The sequence below is a fragment of the Pimephales promelas genome, chromosome 23 (genome assembly GCF_988280905.1).
Source record: "Pimephales promelas chromosome 23, fPimPro1.hap1.1, whole genome shotgun sequence".
In the NCBI taxonomy this organism is placed as follows: Eukaryota; Metazoa; Chordata; class Actinopteri; order Cypriniformes; family Leuciscidae; genus Pimephales; species Pimephales promelas.
Window position 1 is genome coordinate 23286392 of NC_142791.1, and position 18434 is coordinate 23304825.

At 37.9% G+C, this 18434-nt stretch overlaps 1 protein-coding gene across 1 annotated transcript in view; it reads left to right on the plus strand.

The window, feature by feature from the left end:
- Positions 1 to 18434, plus strand: part of myo18b (myosin XVIIIB) — a 71648-nt gene that overhangs the window by 39221 nt on the left and 13993 nt on the right. Inside the window, exons 29-37 of the mRNA XM_089126166.1 lie at positions 2590 to 2790; positions 6887 to 6997; positions 7090 to 7194; positions 13324 to 13485; positions 14799 to 14912; positions 14994 to 15110; positions 15798 to 15881; positions 17855 to 17992; positions 18077 to 18262. Of these exons, the coding sequence (XP_088982292.1) occupies positions 2590 to 2790; positions 6887 to 6997; positions 7090 to 7194; positions 13324 to 13485; positions 14799 to 14912; positions 14994 to 15110; positions 15798 to 15881; positions 17855 to 17992; positions 18077 to 18262 (1218 nt within the window). The remainder of the gene's footprint in view (positions 1 to 2589; positions 2791 to 6886; positions 6998 to 7089; positions 7195 to 13323; positions 13486 to 14798; positions 14913 to 14993; positions 15111 to 15797; positions 15882 to 17854; positions 17993 to 18076; positions 18263 to 18434) is intronic.

Below are 18434 nucleotides of genomic sequence, written 5' to 3' on the forward strand. Positions count from 1 at the left end.
AATATTACAATATTTGAGGATAATAAGGTGTCGATCCAAAGCCATCATAAATATTTGCACTCGAGTATAATGTGTTCTTTGTCAGAATGTATATTTGTTATGGCAAGCCGTTTTAGCTTTTATTCATTTCCAGGATATGAATTCTTGATATCAACAATGAGATTTTTTGATATCAAGAATTTAATTGTTTAATTTTTTTTATATCAAAAATGTCATTCTTGAGATCAACAATTGTATTTTCACTAGTGAAATGTCCCCATAGGCTTCAGTGATGCGCGGGTCAATGTATAAACAACCCGCAACCGACCGACGTTTTCAACTACCCGCCCGCAACTCGGACCGCAAAAAAAAGTAAAAAAATATTGTACCCGACCCGCTTCCTGACCGCATTTTTTAAAAGAAGTAAATGCTCATCGGAGCATTATTGGGCCATAGACGTGTAACGACACAGCATCGCAAGAAGACGCAGGCCTACACATAACAATGACAAAGCCAGCACTTTGGTCATCATCTTCCATTATTTCAGCAAATGTCTCCCACACTTTTACTCTTTCTATTTGTGTATTTGCGGAGCTTCCACTCCCCAGTCTTCACCTTTTCACTTGCCGCCTCCATCTCTCTGCAGACTGTAGTGATCATAGACATGGCCGGTTCGTGAACGAATTCGAGCTCTTTTTAGTGAACCGGTCGAACCAGTACACTAAATCGAACTGAATCGTTCGAAACAGTTCGCGTCTTGCGTCAGTGCGGATCCACAAGTTACTAAAGTTACTCACTTTCAGACATGCCTGACAGTCGCCTCCGAATCGAAATATCCTGAATTATATTTTACTCCAGTAACTCCAACAGTTCACTGAACCGAGACATGTTGGTGCCACTGTTGAGAGAAGTGATGAGCACGAGCAGCTGTTACTATACCGACCGCACAGGGACAGCGGTTCTCGAATCATAGAACCGAGAACTGTTTAGACTGAGCTTGTGTGTTATCTTCGTGCCAGTTTTTTCAGCCAATAATGTGTAGGGCTGTATATTTCATCAAAAATTGTGTCTAGTACTATATTAATAGTAATACAAATGTTTAATTGACATCTTTTTTCAAACGACCCGACCGACCGCGACCCGAATATCATTAAAAACATTTTTGGATGACCGCAGGCACCCGCTCATTTCGGATCAACCCGCGCATCACTGATAGGCTGCCATTCAAAACCAATTGTTGATATCAAATTCCAATTTCCCATATCAGAAATACAATTATTACTAGTAAAAACCTTTATTTTTGATATCAAGAATTAAATTGTTACTAGTTGAAATGTCTATTCCTGATATCCACTATTGAATTGCTACTAGTAACAATGTTCATTTTTGATATCAATAATTCAATTTTTACTAGTGACAATTTTAATTTCTGATATCATGAATGTGATTGTTACTAGTAAGAAAGCCATTTTAGATATCTGAAATAATATTGATATCAGAAATACATTTTCAGATATCAAAAATGGCAATTTTTACTAGTAACAATTGAAGTGTTGATATCAAGAATACACATTTCATCTAGTGACAATTTAATTATTGATATCAGGAATTCACATTTTTACGAGTAATAATGTAACTATCAAAATTGATATCAAAAATGATATTTCTACTAGTAAAAAATCAATTCTTGATATCAGCAATTCATTTTGAATGGCAGCCTATGGTGACATTTCACTAGTGAAAATACAATTACAGATATCAGCAATTCAATTGTTGATATCAACAATTCATATCCTGGAAATGAATAAAAGCTAAAACGGCTTGCCATATATTTGTATGATTGTGTGTGATATTTTTTGGATGTCTTTGTCATTGGTTTTATGTTATTTATTTGTACTGTTATTTGTGTTTTTTTGGTGCATTTGTGTGACTGTTTGTGTATGTTTGTGTGTATGTGTGCATTTGTGTTTTTTATGCATTTGTGTCATTTTATGCATTTTATGTATCTGTGATTTTTTTTTGTGTGTGTGTACATGCATGTTTGCTGTGGGTTTTTTTATGTTTGTGTATTTGTGTGTGGTTGTTTTTGTGAGTATGTGAATGTCTGTTCTGTTTATGTGATTGTCTTTTGTGCAATGCTGTGTGTTGTGCAATTTATGTCTGTGTGTTTGTGCATTTGCCTTTGTCTGTGTGTTTATGAATTTGTGCTTGCTTGCATAATTGTCCATGTATGCGTGTTGGTTTTTTGGTGTGTGTGAGTGTCATTGTGCATTTGTGTGTGTTTGTATAATTGCTTGTGTGTTTGTTTTTATGCATTTCTGTACTCATTTATTGTTTATTTGTTAGTTTTTTGTGTGTTTATGCATTTCAGCTTGTTTGTATAAATGCTTGTGTATGTGCATGCATGTTTGTGTATTTGTGCGTGTGTGTATCTTGTTTATTTAATATATTTGTGTACGTGGATATTTATGTCGTTTGTGGGTTTCTATATGTGTGTGTGTTTATGTGTGATTTGTGTTCATTATAAAGTGTGTCTTTTTGCTCTTGCGAATCTTGTTTTTGTGTATTTACAAAAAGTTTCTCTATATGCATAATTGTGTGTGTTTCCAGGACAGTCAAGTGGAGGTCACAGACCTGCAGCTTCAGAAGGAGGAGTTGTGCTCTCAGATCCGTGACCTGAGGGCCCCTCTCCATCTCTCTTCCGACTCCATCCCTGAACTGAAGAAGAAGCTCCGGGAGCTGGAGACCAGAGACAAGGAGCGCTCGGAGGAGATCAGCCAGATGACGGCCAGAATCAAACAGCAGGAGCAGGTACAGGAACCCGAGAACAACCTCTCCACTAAATTTCATTTTTGAAAAGGTTATGGTATGATAACTATGATCACATTAAAGGGATAGTTCATCCAAAAATGACAATTCTGTCATCATTCACTCACCCTCGTGTTCTTCCAAACCTGTATGAGTTTCTTTCTTCTGCTGAACACAAAAGAAGATTTTTTGACGAACATCGGAAACTAAACGGTTGATGGACCCCATTGACATCCATTGTATTTTTTCATACTATGGGTCCATCAGCTGTTTCGTTTCTGACATTCTTCAAAATATATTATTTTGTGTTCAGCAGAAGAAAGAAATTCATACAGGTTTAAAACAACATGAGGGTGAGTATAAATAAATGAGTAAATTACAACAGAAAATTAGTAAGTGAATTTTCTATTCCTTTAATACATGAACTCAAAAACTCATTGACATTTAAATATGGAAGTCTTGTTTTTGTTAATCATCATAGACATATACACTAGACGTCACCTTGGGGTTCTAAGCATGCGTCAAAACCGCCGCCATCTTGGAACAGGGGTCTTGTCATAGGAAGTAACTAGGTAACACTGCTATCTCTGCACTTACTTCGAATTAATTTGATGGTGGCGGACTTTTGTGCTGTGTATGATGTAGGGCTGTCGCGGTAACCGCAATATTGTAGTACCGCGCTTCTGACAAGTCAACCGCAGAGGATTGCACGTAACCGCAGCAACCGCGATATTCACGTTTTTTTTTTTTATAAGGCTATACCCTTCTTGTTTTGAACTTAATGCATGTGTATTGAATGTTAAACAAGTTCATAATGATAACAAGACTGTTTATCATGGTGATGTGTAGCCTACAGGCTTCACACAGACAGTGAATGAGAGAGATCTGCAGAGCGCGTGCGATTACTGCGTCTGTCTTTGAAGTCGTGAAAAGCTTGTCGTGTCAAAGGGAAGCGAAATATTCGTCACATCATCATTAACGTTCTCTTCACGGGTATTTTCCCATAAATGCGCGTCAGAGGCACCGCTGGTCAGCATCACACAGCACAAGGAAGCCACGGTGAAATAAAATCAGTGAGTCACGCATTAAATCAATGCTATTGGTCTCTAATAAGTGAAGCATCAGCTTTAGCGTTGCCCATGCGACGCATTGCTTCTCAGCTGAGCCTTGAAAAGTTGAACCTCAAAGTTAAAAATAATTAGCCTAACATATTGTTTCTTTACATATCTTGTTTTAATGAATCAGCTTTTTTTAAACGTGTTCGTTGAATGAACGGTTCAATGACTCGCTCAAAGTCCGTTGTCATAACAATATGCACGCTGAGTGAAAGTCTTTCAATGCGCATACTGTAGACGCTGTTTAGTTTCGGTTACATTGGTTACTGAAAATGTCCTCGTTTTTGTCCACATCGTAAACTTTATTTATATAGCAACAAATACATAAATTAAATAAATAAATAAATGGCGGTAATACCGCATATCGCGCTATTGAGCCACTCAACATTACCGCAAGGGAAATTCCATAACCGCGACAGCCCTAGTATGATGTTACATTTTTTTTTAAATGTTTTCTGGAATCAATGATAAATACATGTCTGACTGTTGGAACAAACCAAAAAAAACTAGAAAATCACATTCATGATGATTTATGGTGATTTTATTTCTGTTAGACCTTTGTTTACATACACTGGGTCATGTCATTTTAACAATTTTAAAACTTTTAGCTGTTTGGAGATTGGAGTCTACTGAAAGTTTTTTTCGTCTTCAGCTGAACAATCAGTATGTTGTTAAAGGGGCGGTTGATTATGATTTCACTTTTCTAACTTTAGTTAGTGTGTAATGTTGCTGTTTTTGCATAAACAACATCTGCAAAGTTACAACGCTCAAAGTTCGAAGCAAAGGGAGATATTTGCTTTTAAAGGAGAACTCCGGTGCAAAATGAACCTTTGGTCTAAAACCATCGGTACCTAGTCGACCGTTCTCTAAGATTTATTTTCATGATAATCGAATGTAAAGAGTTTTATCTCTAAAAACTGTTTAGCGTATAACGCTAGTAATGGGGGCATTTACTAAGTAAAAAGAAATCGCTAGTTTATACCACTAACAAAGCTCAAAATAGCCCCACACTAACACTGTAACATAATGAGGGTCCATACATGCAAAACGCATTGAGAACTTTGTAAGTGTACAGACCGTTTAATAAGAAGATATTTTATAAAGACAGTTCATTTCGTGTATACAGGCAGCGCCATCTTTGGAAAACAAAGACTTATCGTCTCGATAAGTCGAACCACGAACATCGTGCTGAGTGATCTAAACTGTATGAACGGCGTTCGGGGATCCACTTATCGAGACTATTTTCTAAGACGGCGCCGCCTGTATACATGAAGTGAACTGTCTTTATAAAGTAAGTTCTTATTAAACGGTCTGTTCACTTACAAAGTTCTCAATGCTTCGTTTTGCATGTATGGACCCTCATTATGTTACAGTGTTAGTGTGGGGCTATTTTGAGCCTTGTTAGTGGTATAAACTAGCGATTTCTTTTTACTTGGTAAATGCCCCCAGTACTAGCATCATACACTAAACAGTTTTTAGAGATAAAACTCTTTATATTCGATTATCATGAAAACAGATCTCAGAGAACGATTGACTAGGTAGCGATGTTTTATTAGACCAAATGTTAATTTTGCACCGGAGTTCTCCTTTAAAGAAATTGCTTTTTTTAAGGACTGGTAGGGGCTACACGACATTCCTCCCAGGTTAGTGACATCACCAACCCTAGAATTTACATAAACCTCACCCCCCTGAACACATTTAGAGATTATCAAGATATGCTAATCAGTGATTAGAAGATAACTACACATCAGTTACATAAATTTATCAACTATGTCTCTCCATCATATGACTCCGGTTTGAACATAAAAGTCTAAATGTTTTTGAAATTTTCAGTGCAAGTCGAGATGAGGTAAAATGACACAGGCTGTTGAAGCTCCGCCCTCTGTGCGGCGAGCTGCAGCTCATTTGCATTTAACAGTGCGGTTTTGCTCACCCTCAAAAAGTGACAACTTTTACATGCTATATAAAAATATCTGTGGGGTATTTTGAGCTAAAATTTCACATACACACTCTGGGGACATATTTTACATCTTGTGAAAAGGCATTTTACCACGCTGAAGGTCTTATACTGCATTATCGATCTGACTGACACTATTGGATGAGCCGGATGATGATAGTCTTCTGCAGAGCTGCTTTATTGCTGAATCAACTTTATTATAATTAACACATTTTACAACATGGACACTTACTAAACTGAACTAAATCAACAATGAGCTAAATAACGGCACAGTTTTCTTCTGTAAAGCTGCTTACAGCTGAATTGAGCTCATTTCACAACTGATTATCTTTACACTGATACTGAATCAACACTGAACCGAATAAAGACACTTTTAAGCTGCTTTGAAACAATTAGAGCCCGACCGATAAAGGATTTTGAAGGCCGATACCGATACAAATATTTTGGGGTTTTAAAATCCGATATTCCGATATATCGGCCGATATTTTTTTTTTTATTAAATATTGTTGGATTTCACACACGTGTAAAAGAAAAGCTAACTTTTCTGCACAAGATACAATTGATACTTTTTCTCTATGTCTAAATGTTCACTCCTCGCAAGTATAACTTCATTTTACAATGCAGGGATTGTAACTAGAGATATGCTAGTTGTAAATACAGTAATCATTACTTTATTTAGGCAGAAAAAAGTTCATTGTGGTTTCCAAGCTCATTAATGTAAACGTTAGCGGTCTTCCACTGATGATAGTGGCATTAGCTAGCATTGTGGTTAGCTAGTCTATGATGAGCCATTTAGCAATAGATAACATCATACTGCAAATTGTAAAACATACATTTTCAATATAACAGGCCAAGGAGAGATGATTGAAGCGCGTTTCGTCCATTTTTATTTTATTTTTTAAATATTCATTTATCGGCCATTATAATTGCCGATACCGATATTATGGAAAATGCCTAATAATATCGGTCTGGCTCTAGAAACAATCTTGTATAAAGCGCTGTATGACTTGATCTCTGTCCTCCACAGATGCACCTGCGCTTTGAGATGGAGATGGAAAGGATGAAGCAGATCCATCAGAAGGAGCTGGAAGACAAGGACGAGGAACTGGAGGACGTGCAGAAGTCCTCACAGAGACGGGTGAGGGACACAGAATAAATTACAGCTCCGCTAACCACCTTACAACCCTGTCTCAAACATCCTTTCCTGTCTGTGTGTGTGTGTGTGTGCAGCTCCGACAGCTGGAGATGCAACTGGAACAGGAATATGAGGAGAAACAGATGGTGGTTCATGAGAAGCATGATTTAGAGGGGCTGATTGCCACACTGTGTGAACAGGTAAAACACACACATATTTCAACAATTTGACTCATGCAATGTGATTATTATGAGATTTAGGGAATATTGTGATTAAACTTTACCCCATGTAAACTGTAAAACACAATACTTCGATCAAATTGGTGCGAGTGATGCAATAAAAACACTCTGAACACAGTGTGCGTGTGCTTGTGACGAAGACGAATGATGTGATCATGTTCAGATTCATAAACATAGTGGTAAAGAAGGCATCACATTTTGGGGTGAAACTGAGTTGTAGACAACATTGCACAACATGAATACAACACAGTATATAGATTTACAGTATATTGGTGCGTTTCACACTTTCAAAGAAATGTGTTTTGCATTTGATGTACTGTAAGTAGGTTAATACAGTGGTCAGTAATGCATCTACTGTAGTTATAATTATCCTTATGACACACTGCATCCAATCCAGAGGTCATCATATTATAAGAAAATCCTGCAAGTTTCAGAACTGAAAATGTCCTTGTTAGTCCAAAAAAAAAGCTTTTATTGACACCAGGCTCAGCAAACGACACGTTTTTCAAAGTGGGGAACTATGACGTCAAAGAGGATAAAACACCACCCCCGCAGAAGAAGATCAACGCCTACTATAACACGGCCGGTTTAGCCCCGCCCACCGATTCGCGCATTACACGTATAGCTAAATAACATAGGCCTACCTCGTGATGCCGTCTATACTGGATCTGACAGGAATTGTCCAACACACTGACTCTGGGTCAAACATGTATGGGCGAATCATTCCGGATGCCAATTTACAACATTGGACGTTTTCAAAACAATTTCCCCCAAGTGCATCGACGGGTGAGTTGAAACTCATTATAATATGCAAAACTGTTATCCACTCACAGCAGTGGCCGTTTACTTCCAAGTCTTCAGTGCGAGACGCCCATAAAAACCGAGCGTTTTTCAGCTAGGCTCAAAACTAGGGTAGAAAATAGCCTATTACTTATTCATTTTGATGTTTTCGAATGCAAAAACCAAGCGAACGTCATAAGTTGACCTCAGACAACAATATAATAAAATGTAAAAAGCCAGTTCATGACCCCTTTAATTACATTCCAGGCGTGATATTTATTAAGTACAGTATATGTGGGTCATTTGGTTTGGCCCAGATACGCTGAATAATAGATCACAGAGTTAGTCACATCGGGGCTTGTGAGGATCTGTAAAGCTGTCATGTCCCTCTGTGTTCTCATATAAGAGCACGACAGACTGCCTGTCTCAGTGCCCAGCTCTGAATCTACATGAGCCTCGTCTATTAGTGCTATTCATTCCCAATGTGTTTGTGGAAATGTTAAAGCTCAGAAAACATTCAGAACTTCATTTGTATTAACATCTTAATGTCAAAGTGAAATGGAATACTTCAACACTGTAACGTAATCTGCATGGCAGGGCTCGGTTTTATCCTTTGGCAATTGATTGGATGATGAAAATGTAAAGGGTCAAAAATTAAGAAGGAATTAGTGACGTCGGCCCGAAAGTCAAGTCATTTCATACGCGGAGCAACTTATTGTAAAAATGTATTAAAATTTAAAGTTACAGTAGTAGTCAAAAGTTATATCCCAACAATGGACACTAAAAGTTTGATTAAACCATCAAAATATGCAGAATATTTTTTTAATATGATGGAAGGACATAACACTAAACTTGGTTAAGGTGTTTATCTGACAAAATTATTTGGCAAGAATAGGCAAGCTACAGGTTTTATGTCACCATGCAACATGCAACATAAAATGCAACATAATCAGTTATTAATATTTTGTTGGTTCTCTCTTGTTTTTTGCATGTGTTCATATTGTATCAGATATAAATATGAGGATGGTTCATTACCAATATTTTATTTTTATAAGCTTTACATAATGCTTTTGGAATGTTCGCTGGACTATATTAATTTGACTTAATATATTAATAATATAAACTATATGACTTAAAGCCACACTATGCAGCTCTGATGTTTTTGTGAAACAGCGACCCCTACAGCCGCTGTGGTGTACTCGCAAATAACCGTAACTCACCTGTTACTGCAGTCTACTGAACCACTGATGATGGTAATAGGTTAATATTTAACTATATGTCAAGTGTTTAACTACTTTATAATAATAAAGTTGCCTATCGCGTTTGCTGGCTTTTAACATTTTTCATGATTTCTGCTAAATCACAAGTAAATAGTCTATACTACTGTATAATTTCATTTGTGTTTTTTATTGTAATGTAAACGTTACAAAATGTCGCATTATTTCATAACATTGGCCTCTATGATTTCATCAGACATGATTATTACAATTGATCATAATAGTTAGCAAATTGTGCTCAATTACACTATTTACAACCATATGTCCTAATAATTATGTGAGATATTGACTAAGTCCTTATGATAATCGCAGGAATCAACATTAACAGCGTCAAGATTTAATTGACTCATAATCAACACAATTTGAAGTAAAGGTACAGTCGGGAAGTGCACTGTTAGTCAGCTAAAGTTTGTATAAGCACTGTACGCACGTCATAAGAAATCTGAACCAGACACAGGACTAACGTTACGTGATAAATACACATCACAACATCGGAGGTCAGCTGGCAAAGTAGCTCTTGTGGCAAGCTAGGTAATAAAACATAACGAAAAAATACAACAAAACTAAGATAAACGACTGTTAGGAAGTCTGCTTACAGCTCTGGTAATCGAATGCTAGCTAGACAAATGTGGGAATTATTGAACTGGTCTAATTATCAACAATGGATAAATGCACCGTAAAAAATGACATACTTCAAGCCAGCGCAGAAACATACACCATAGAACGCAAACAAGTTTACAAATAAGAGATTTACTTACAAGTCCATCAACAAGATCACCAGGTCAGCATCAGTGCTGCTTTTAAGTTTGCACCAACGAGTGAAAGCCTGACCAAGTGGTACTCTTGTCCGGTTTCTAGCACAGTCCGATTCTCTTTTCCTTTTTCTTGACATTTCTGAGTCTGACCGAGATTTCTTGGATGCGCGCAAGTGTCTTTATAGGTTGTTGTTGATGTGTATGACGTCGTTGCCATAAAGCATTTCATGATTCTCGCGAGATTTGTCAGGGGCGCCGCTCTTAAACTTGCATTGCTGGTTTTTCTGTCAGCGTCCCCCTAAGTTTTACTACCAGGATTATTTGCTCTACTATGACTTTGTTTACCACCGAAATGACTTTAAAGCTATTTATTAAGGTACAAATCTTGCATAGTGTGCCTTTAAAGCTCCAGTCCGGCGTTTTTCCTCCTTGTCGCCATCTCTGTTCGAAATCTGCAATTGCAGTTATTTGCGAAAATGTCAACTTTACGTGAGTTGTACTTCGACATGGCACAGCGTGGATGAACACAGTGTTTGAGGAGAGTGTGCTGCTGTCAGTCACGTGCCAGTGTGGATACTGGCGTTCAGAATCACAGATTATTATTTTTTGGAAATATGACCAACATAAGAATTTTAAGAAAATGTCATCTGAACAAGTAAGAAACATCCACTTTTGTTCTGGTTCCGACATCCCAGTGAATTGCGCTGATTAAATCCAACAATCGCTTATAAGTTATCATATCATGCAAAACTGTGCAAATTATACTTTGTGCTCAAATTGTTAACAATAGGCGCGTTTCCATTACATATTTGCGCAAAACTTTTGCGATATTTCCCAAATGTCGATAAAAAACTATTGCGAAATGACGGTGTTTCCGTTAACTGATGTTATGCGACTAAAACGTCTTTTTTTCCTCTCGCGATAAGTCATTCCAAAAATCATGGTAACGGACTTTGGTAGGTTTATAACCTATTTCACAACCATGCACCGCACTAGACATAATTATTATTAATGGAAGGAGACGTGGCGTGTTAATATCCAAGCATTAATGACAGGGAAAGACACAGAGTTCCTGGTGTTTCTCCCTTATTTCTGCTTCGATGTCTTGATGGCATTTCTTTGAGGTTTTAGAAAGGCTATTCCTGTAATTATTGTTTTTTTATTGAATTATTGAATTTAATAAAGAACTCCATCTCGTATTATGTCCAAACAGTCGTTGCAAAACGAAAAATGAACGGTTGTTGTATTTTTAAAACGCAAAGTTGAGCACCAACATTTTATTTTGACCACACCAATGCTGCGCTATATACATCTCAACGAAATTTAAAATATTTGTTTATGACTTTTTGCCCCCTTTAAAACATTTAAAATATTCACAAATTAGGTGAAAGGCCAAATAAGGCCAAATTAGAACATGGATATTTATGATATTTTTCCCGCAGTTGCTGTAGGCTATAGGTGAGTTATTATAAATGCGTCTGAAAAAATAACGAGCTAAAAACATAATCTCCGGATGCACCTTTAGAGAGAACAGCACCTTTCATACGGATTAAATAATCATAAGGTATTAGTTTATGATTCGAATTTGTTCTTTTTAAAGTGGACATTTCAAGCTTTAGTCTATAAAGGATATTGTTTCAGTTCTCGCGCTCCAGTTCACGAAGATCATAAAGCGCGCCTGATTGTTTTGTTATTTTACAAAAGCACAACGTTTTCTTGTTATTGTGACATTACGCAAATAAAAGTAGTTGCGAATAATGTATTATTATTTTCTGTATAACCAGAAATGATATAGTATTTTAAGTTGATTCCACTGTTGATGGGAAAATGAAAGTGTTCACGGCGCGCCCACGTCTGTCTGCCATCCAGTGCGTGCTCCAAACTCCGCACACAAACTTTGAAAATTGGTCAAAATCGAGTGTTTATTTGTGATAATCTTAGCCCTATTATTATTATTGTCCAACCTGTACTATGAATGATGTGACGAATTGCTTTGTTCCTTTTTTGGATAAAAGCGTCTTGTAGACTAATAAATGTTATAATAGGCTAATGATGATAATTATTATTATTTGCGGACACGGACCTAAAACACACTCCGTCTTCCAAGTCAGGTGACTGTTAATGCGCAAAATCCGTTTCCATTGCAGTTTTGCGAAAAAATCCTTTTTCGAATTGCCTGAAAAACCTCCTCATGCGAGCGTAAAAACTTTTTTGCGATAAACGGGAGTTTTTGCGAAATTGACGTGTTTCCATTGAGCGTATTTTCATTTCGCAATTTCAATTTGCGCAAATTGAAGGGTAATGGAAACGCAGCTAATGTAAGCAAGCATTACGTGATTACATGTAATGTCCTTCCGATATGTATCCTTGTTTTCGCATTTCTCATGCAAAATAAATCTACACACTGCAGCTTTAATATGTTAACTATATTAATCTCGTGGCTATGGGGTCCTTTAGAGATACTGTACACACGTTGACCTGAACGTCCTGCCTCTGGGCCACAGTGAGCTCTCTAATGTGACTGTGCTCTGGAAGCGTGATCGATATGATGAAGCTACTCATCAGCTGCTGTAAACGACGACCCCTGCTTTATGACCCGAGCTGCACGTAAACACCACGGCTCAAAGTCAGTTTTGTATTGAGTAAGAGGATGTGTAAAGGGCCTGCTTTTCGTGCATGTATTGACCTGCTGGATTTTGCCAGGGCATGTGCTTTCACTGCCAACCAAACTTGAGGTTTCACATAATGTTCTATCCATTCTGTAAAAAATGTTGAAAATCTCATCGTCTTTATATTATGTTATGTCATGATGTCCATCTTTGTAGTCTTCTCTATAATATAAGATTAGATTAGATTATATAAGGTAATATAATAATTAGTAAATATAATTCATCTTTTTAATACATCTTGCTGGTCTTATTGTGCATGATGAGCTGTCTTTGTAGCCTTATTTATTAATACATTAGCTATTGGCCGTCCTGATTTCTGTATATCTGTCCATTAAAAATCCCATATCTGTCGTAGCACTAGTAGAGCACTCAGCTCATATTTGGAGCTATAATTTTTTATTTTCGCTTTGGGGATTTGCTCTGTTTGTATGTCTCAGTGTTCACGTGTCCAGCATCATTACTCAGTTTCTATGGTCTTAGCTGAGTCTGAAAGTCACCGCTGGTATTCAGAGATGTCCGTCTTTCTCCCAGAACACTTGTGAAGTGGAAAGGCTCTCTGTTTGTGCTTCAGTGTGATGTATAGATTTCTCTCTCTCTCTCTGGTCTCAGGTGGGCCACAGAGACTTTGACGTGGAGAAGAGGTTGAAGCGAGACCTGAAGCGCACACATTCCCTGCTCAGTGATGCCCAGCTGCTGCTGTCCACCGTTGAACAGCCCGGGCAGGGTCATGACCCCGGTGCCAAGGAGCAGCTGGAGAGACTGCGCTGCCAGGTGCCACTGCCAGCATTAACTCAGCATGGCTCACACGCTGCACACATTTATGCCTTTGCATTATTGGTATTCAAATGTCTCACGGTGAAATCCTTAAAGGGATAGTTCCTGTATGTTTTTTTTGTTGTTGTTGTTGAACACGAAAGAAAATATTTTAAAGAAAGTCAGAAACCAACAGTTAATGGCCCCATTGACTTTCATAGTACCCAATAGATGTACTTTTGCGAGATGTAAACAACACTGGTCCAGAAGCACTTCCTGTTTCAGTTTTTTAACACAACATAAACGTTGGAATAAAATACAACCAAGTGAATCAAAAAGATAAACACACATCTTTAAAATGTTTTCTTTACATTTGGAATAAACAAACCATTTACAAACTGAAACAGGAAGTGTTTCTGGACAAGTGTTGTTTACATCTTGCAAAATGGTCTATAAGTCAAAATATCTTCTTTTGTGTTCAGCAGAAAGAAATTCATAAAGGTTTTTAATTTGAGGGTGAGTAAATGATGATAGAATTTTTGGGTGAACTGTTCCCTTAATTGCAGTGAAATATAGCTGGGGGAGTTTGTGTGTGTGTGTGTGTGTGTGTGTGGTTTAAGCTTTATTTGCTTGTGATTGTGGCTGTGATTGTAAAACTGCTTCCTGAACAAGAAAAAAATTAGGGCGGGGCTTGATTTTGTCCATCAGGAATTGATTGGATGGTGGTTGTTTGCTATTGGTTGATCTCATGTGAGTGACAGATTGCCCCGCCCTCACGCCAGTGAACACATTATCAGAGAAGAGATGTCGCTGCAAGAGATAGGCAGCGTTATTTAGATTAAAGACACATTCATTTTTAAAAAGATTGTGCATGGATAAATGATTTATATGCACTATTTCATAAACTCTAATATTTCATGGTGACTTTAACATGTTCTTGCTCGTTGCGTACAGTATCTGATTGCGCATGTTGTTCTTCTTTGTAGTCTTAATAAGTATACAATTTTAAATTGTAATTATATTTTATACTATTGTTTTACTGGGTTTTTATATTTCTATTTCTATTATCAAATATATATATATATATATATATAATTATAATAATAATAATATATAATATATAATAATAATATTATAAAAATAATAATTATATATATATATATATATATTTATATTATCAAATCAATGCAGCCTTGGTGAGCGTAAGATACTTCTTTCAAAAACTTAAAAAAAAAAAACATATTTATTCCAACCTTTCTTACCAGTAGTGTATGTTTGCATAGTTTGTGTTGTCATGCACTTGACTTTGTGTACATCTATTTGTTTTCTAGCTGGAGGACAGTGAAAGCAGACGGTTGGAGGCTGAAAGTGTTCAGAAGACTCTCGCTGCGGAGCTGGACAATGCTCAGACCGAGCTGGAGGGCATCTGCAGGCAGAAGAGCCTGGTGAGGCCCGGAGACATGAAATGAAAGGTTCACAGGGCCGATCTGAGGTTTATCTGAGTCTGTCTCTGTCTGTTGTCTAAGGTGGATGAGCAGCTGGCTCAGCTACGCTACGAGAGGACAGATCTGATGAAGAGGCTCGAGGAAGACCAGGAGGACCTCAACGAGCTCATGCAGAAGCACAAAGCCCTCATCGCTCAGGTCTGCTGGAGATACATGTGTGTGCTTCACTCTTGGAGAGTTGTTACTGTTGTTTTCAAAATAGTGCAGCTTTTCTGAGAATGAACTCTGTCAGGAAGTGTGTGAAAATGATTTGTCACATTGCTTTGCACTCTCTCATAAAATATCCTCTCTCTCCCTGATTCATTTGAGTAAATGTGTGATTCATTTTGCTAAATGGAATACTCGTAAAAAAAAAAAAAAAAAGGTTTATCCTTTCACTTGAGTCATCCCTTAATAGCGTTTCCAGTCCTTGGGCAACATCATTAGACATTTTCTTTTTATAGCAAAATAAATATTTAAAATACTGATGTTTATGACTGAGAATAGAAAAAATTGAAGACATTTAGAAATTTAAGATTAGATTTTCAGAGGATTCTTATTGTTTGATTTTTTTCAAATTATGAAAGAAGATCCATTAGCCTCTAGCATTAGTCACTAATGCACCTCTTGAGGCCAGGGGAGTGAGGTTTACTCGCACAGCTCTTACTAGCTTGCCTCCATTACGCTCACCCCCCTAAACCTCACTCCCATCCGGGTCACGGCACCAAATGCAACACCCGGCCTGGGAGGCTCTTACTACCTTTCCTCTTGCATATACTGTATGTGTGTGTGTATGAGGTTTTGTAAAATATCCCAAAGCCAACAAAACATGTTTGTTTATTCCAGTCTTCCAGTGATATCTCTCAGATCCGAGAGCTTCAGGCTGAAATGGAAGAACTGAAGAAACAGCGACAGACCTTACAGGAGGGGGTGAGACAGCCCTGCAGACAAACACACTGAGATATAGACATGAGATGTCCATTAGATGTTCATTCACATGTGGAACCACTACATATGAACCGTTTAACATGGGCCGAGTTACAGTTTGCGTACTTATGGTGCGTTCACGTGCTATGGAAAATAGGATATTTTCCACTTGTGAACTGGTATTTACCAGTTTTGCGTTCAAGTGCTTTCTTTGTCATAATGTGGTAAAAAGATGGAAATCCAGACCTGTTATTTAGCTAAAACTATTTTAGATTGCTTAAAGGGAAGGGTTAGTTCACCAAAAAATGAAAATTCTGTCAGTATTTACTCACCCTCATGTTGTTCCAACCCCGTAAGACCTTCGTTCATCTTCGGAACACAAATTAAGATATTTAAGATATTAAAATCGCTCCTGTATACTAGTCCATAGGCTTCTTGAGGGACTGGCTCTTGCTGTCCCCGAAAAGTCATTAAAGACATCGTTAAAATAGTCCAAGTGACTACAGGGGCTCAATCTTAAGTTTATTAAACGACGAGAACACTTTTGTGCGCAAAAAAACAACAAAAATAACGACTTTATTTCAACTATTCACTTCCTTCTCCATGGGCCTGTAGTCAGTTAACGTAGTCTGATTGCGTAGAGCTACGTCACACGTAGGCTCACTATTGGCCGACGCTGGTCATGTGTGTGTGATGCGTGTGACGTACAACAACAGAAGCTTACGCTATTAAACTAGTAACCTGACTCACGCAGAGGGAGAAATAAACGAATATTTGAAATAAAGTCGTTATTTTTGTTGTTTTTTTTGCGCACAAAAGTATTCTCGTCGTTTGATAAACTTAAGATTGAGCCCCTGTAGTCACTTGGACTATTTTAACGATGTCTTTAATGACTTTTCGAGGACAGCAAGAGCCAGTCCCTCAAGAAGCCTACGGACTGTATGCAGGAGCGATCTTAATATCTTAAATATCTTAATTTGTGTTGCGAAGATGAACGAAGGTCTTACGGGGTTGGAACAACATTAGGGTGAGTAAATACTGACAGAATTTTCATTTTTGGGTGAACTAACCCTTTAAGTCATCTGCAACAGCAAGAATATGATTTATCAAAACTCAAAAGGTAAATAATATGCTGTATATTTTCTAGATCATGAATAGTATATATTTGTACCATTCACGACTCTTGTGGTGCTCTCCGCCATTTTGAAAAGGTCAAAGGTTATTTCATATCGGCAACTCGTCCATCAAAATATTCTATGAGTTACCCAGTGGAAAATACCACATGAGGGGGTGTTCATGTGCATTTTCCACGTCGGCTTTTGGTATTTACCATAATTACCGTAGCACATGAACGCACCATTACTGACCATGTTACGCACTGTGCATCTGTTAATAAACTGTGTACTTTTACGTATGAAGTACACTAATATGAAACTAGATAAAGTTTGAGAAGATAAAGACCATCTTTGATGTTGAACGTTTAAGCATGTTTCTAACACGTTTTGACAGCATTTAGCACATTGCTAGCGTGTTTTAGTATGTTGCTAACATAATGTTAATCACTAACATGATGTAGCCTACCTGTTGCTGGTGTTTTAGCATATTGCTAGCATGTTGTTACAACATTTTTTTACACTTTGCTAGCATGATTTAACATGAAAACATGTTGCTAGCATGTTTAAACATGTTGCTAATATATTTATAGCAAGTTCTTGCATAAGTTTCAAGCATGTTTCAGCAGCCTGCTAGCATGATTAACATGCCGTTAGCATTTGCATCTGAGCACCTATTGCGCCTACTTTCATAGTATTATGATTCGGGACACAAATTCTAATCTCACATAGGCCTTCTTCATTTTTTTATTTTATTGTAAATTCCTTTCCGCTGAGAATTTGAAGTTTAAATAGTTTTTTTTTTTTTACCTGTAAGCGTGTTTCACAAGCGTAGTCATAACCCAGCGGTGCTTATCTTCCCAGCTGCAGACCAGCATGGGACGTGTGCAGTTCCTGGAGTCGTCCACGGTGGCCCGCAGCATCGTGAGCAAGCAAGAAGCTCGTATCTGCGATCTAGAGAACAAATTGGAATTCCAGAGAGGACAGGTCAAGAGATTTGAGGTCAGTCCAGCTTCCACCTAATTCTTATTCTCAAAGAGGATCTTTATATAGTGTTACGGTGTGTGTGTGTGTGTGTGTGTGCAGGTCCTGGTCCTGCGTCTAAGGGACAGTGTGGTGCGGCTGGGTGAGGAGCTGGAGCAGGCGGCCCAGGCCGAGGCCAGAGAGAGGGAGAACTCAAGATACTATCAGCAGAGACTGGCGGATATGAGACTGGAAATGGACGACCTGAGTTTCAGAGAACAAGAGAGCAGCCGTCGACGCATGGAGCTGGTGACTGACACACAAACATACCCAGTGTTGTACCTGAACGCGTTCATATTTTGGGCGAACGTGAACTGAATTAATAAATGAACGTTGCCTGATGAACGTTACTGTGAACGCGTTCATTCTGGTGTCTGTGAACGCACGCTCTCTCAGTTTAACTTCGTACAATAGGGTGCCA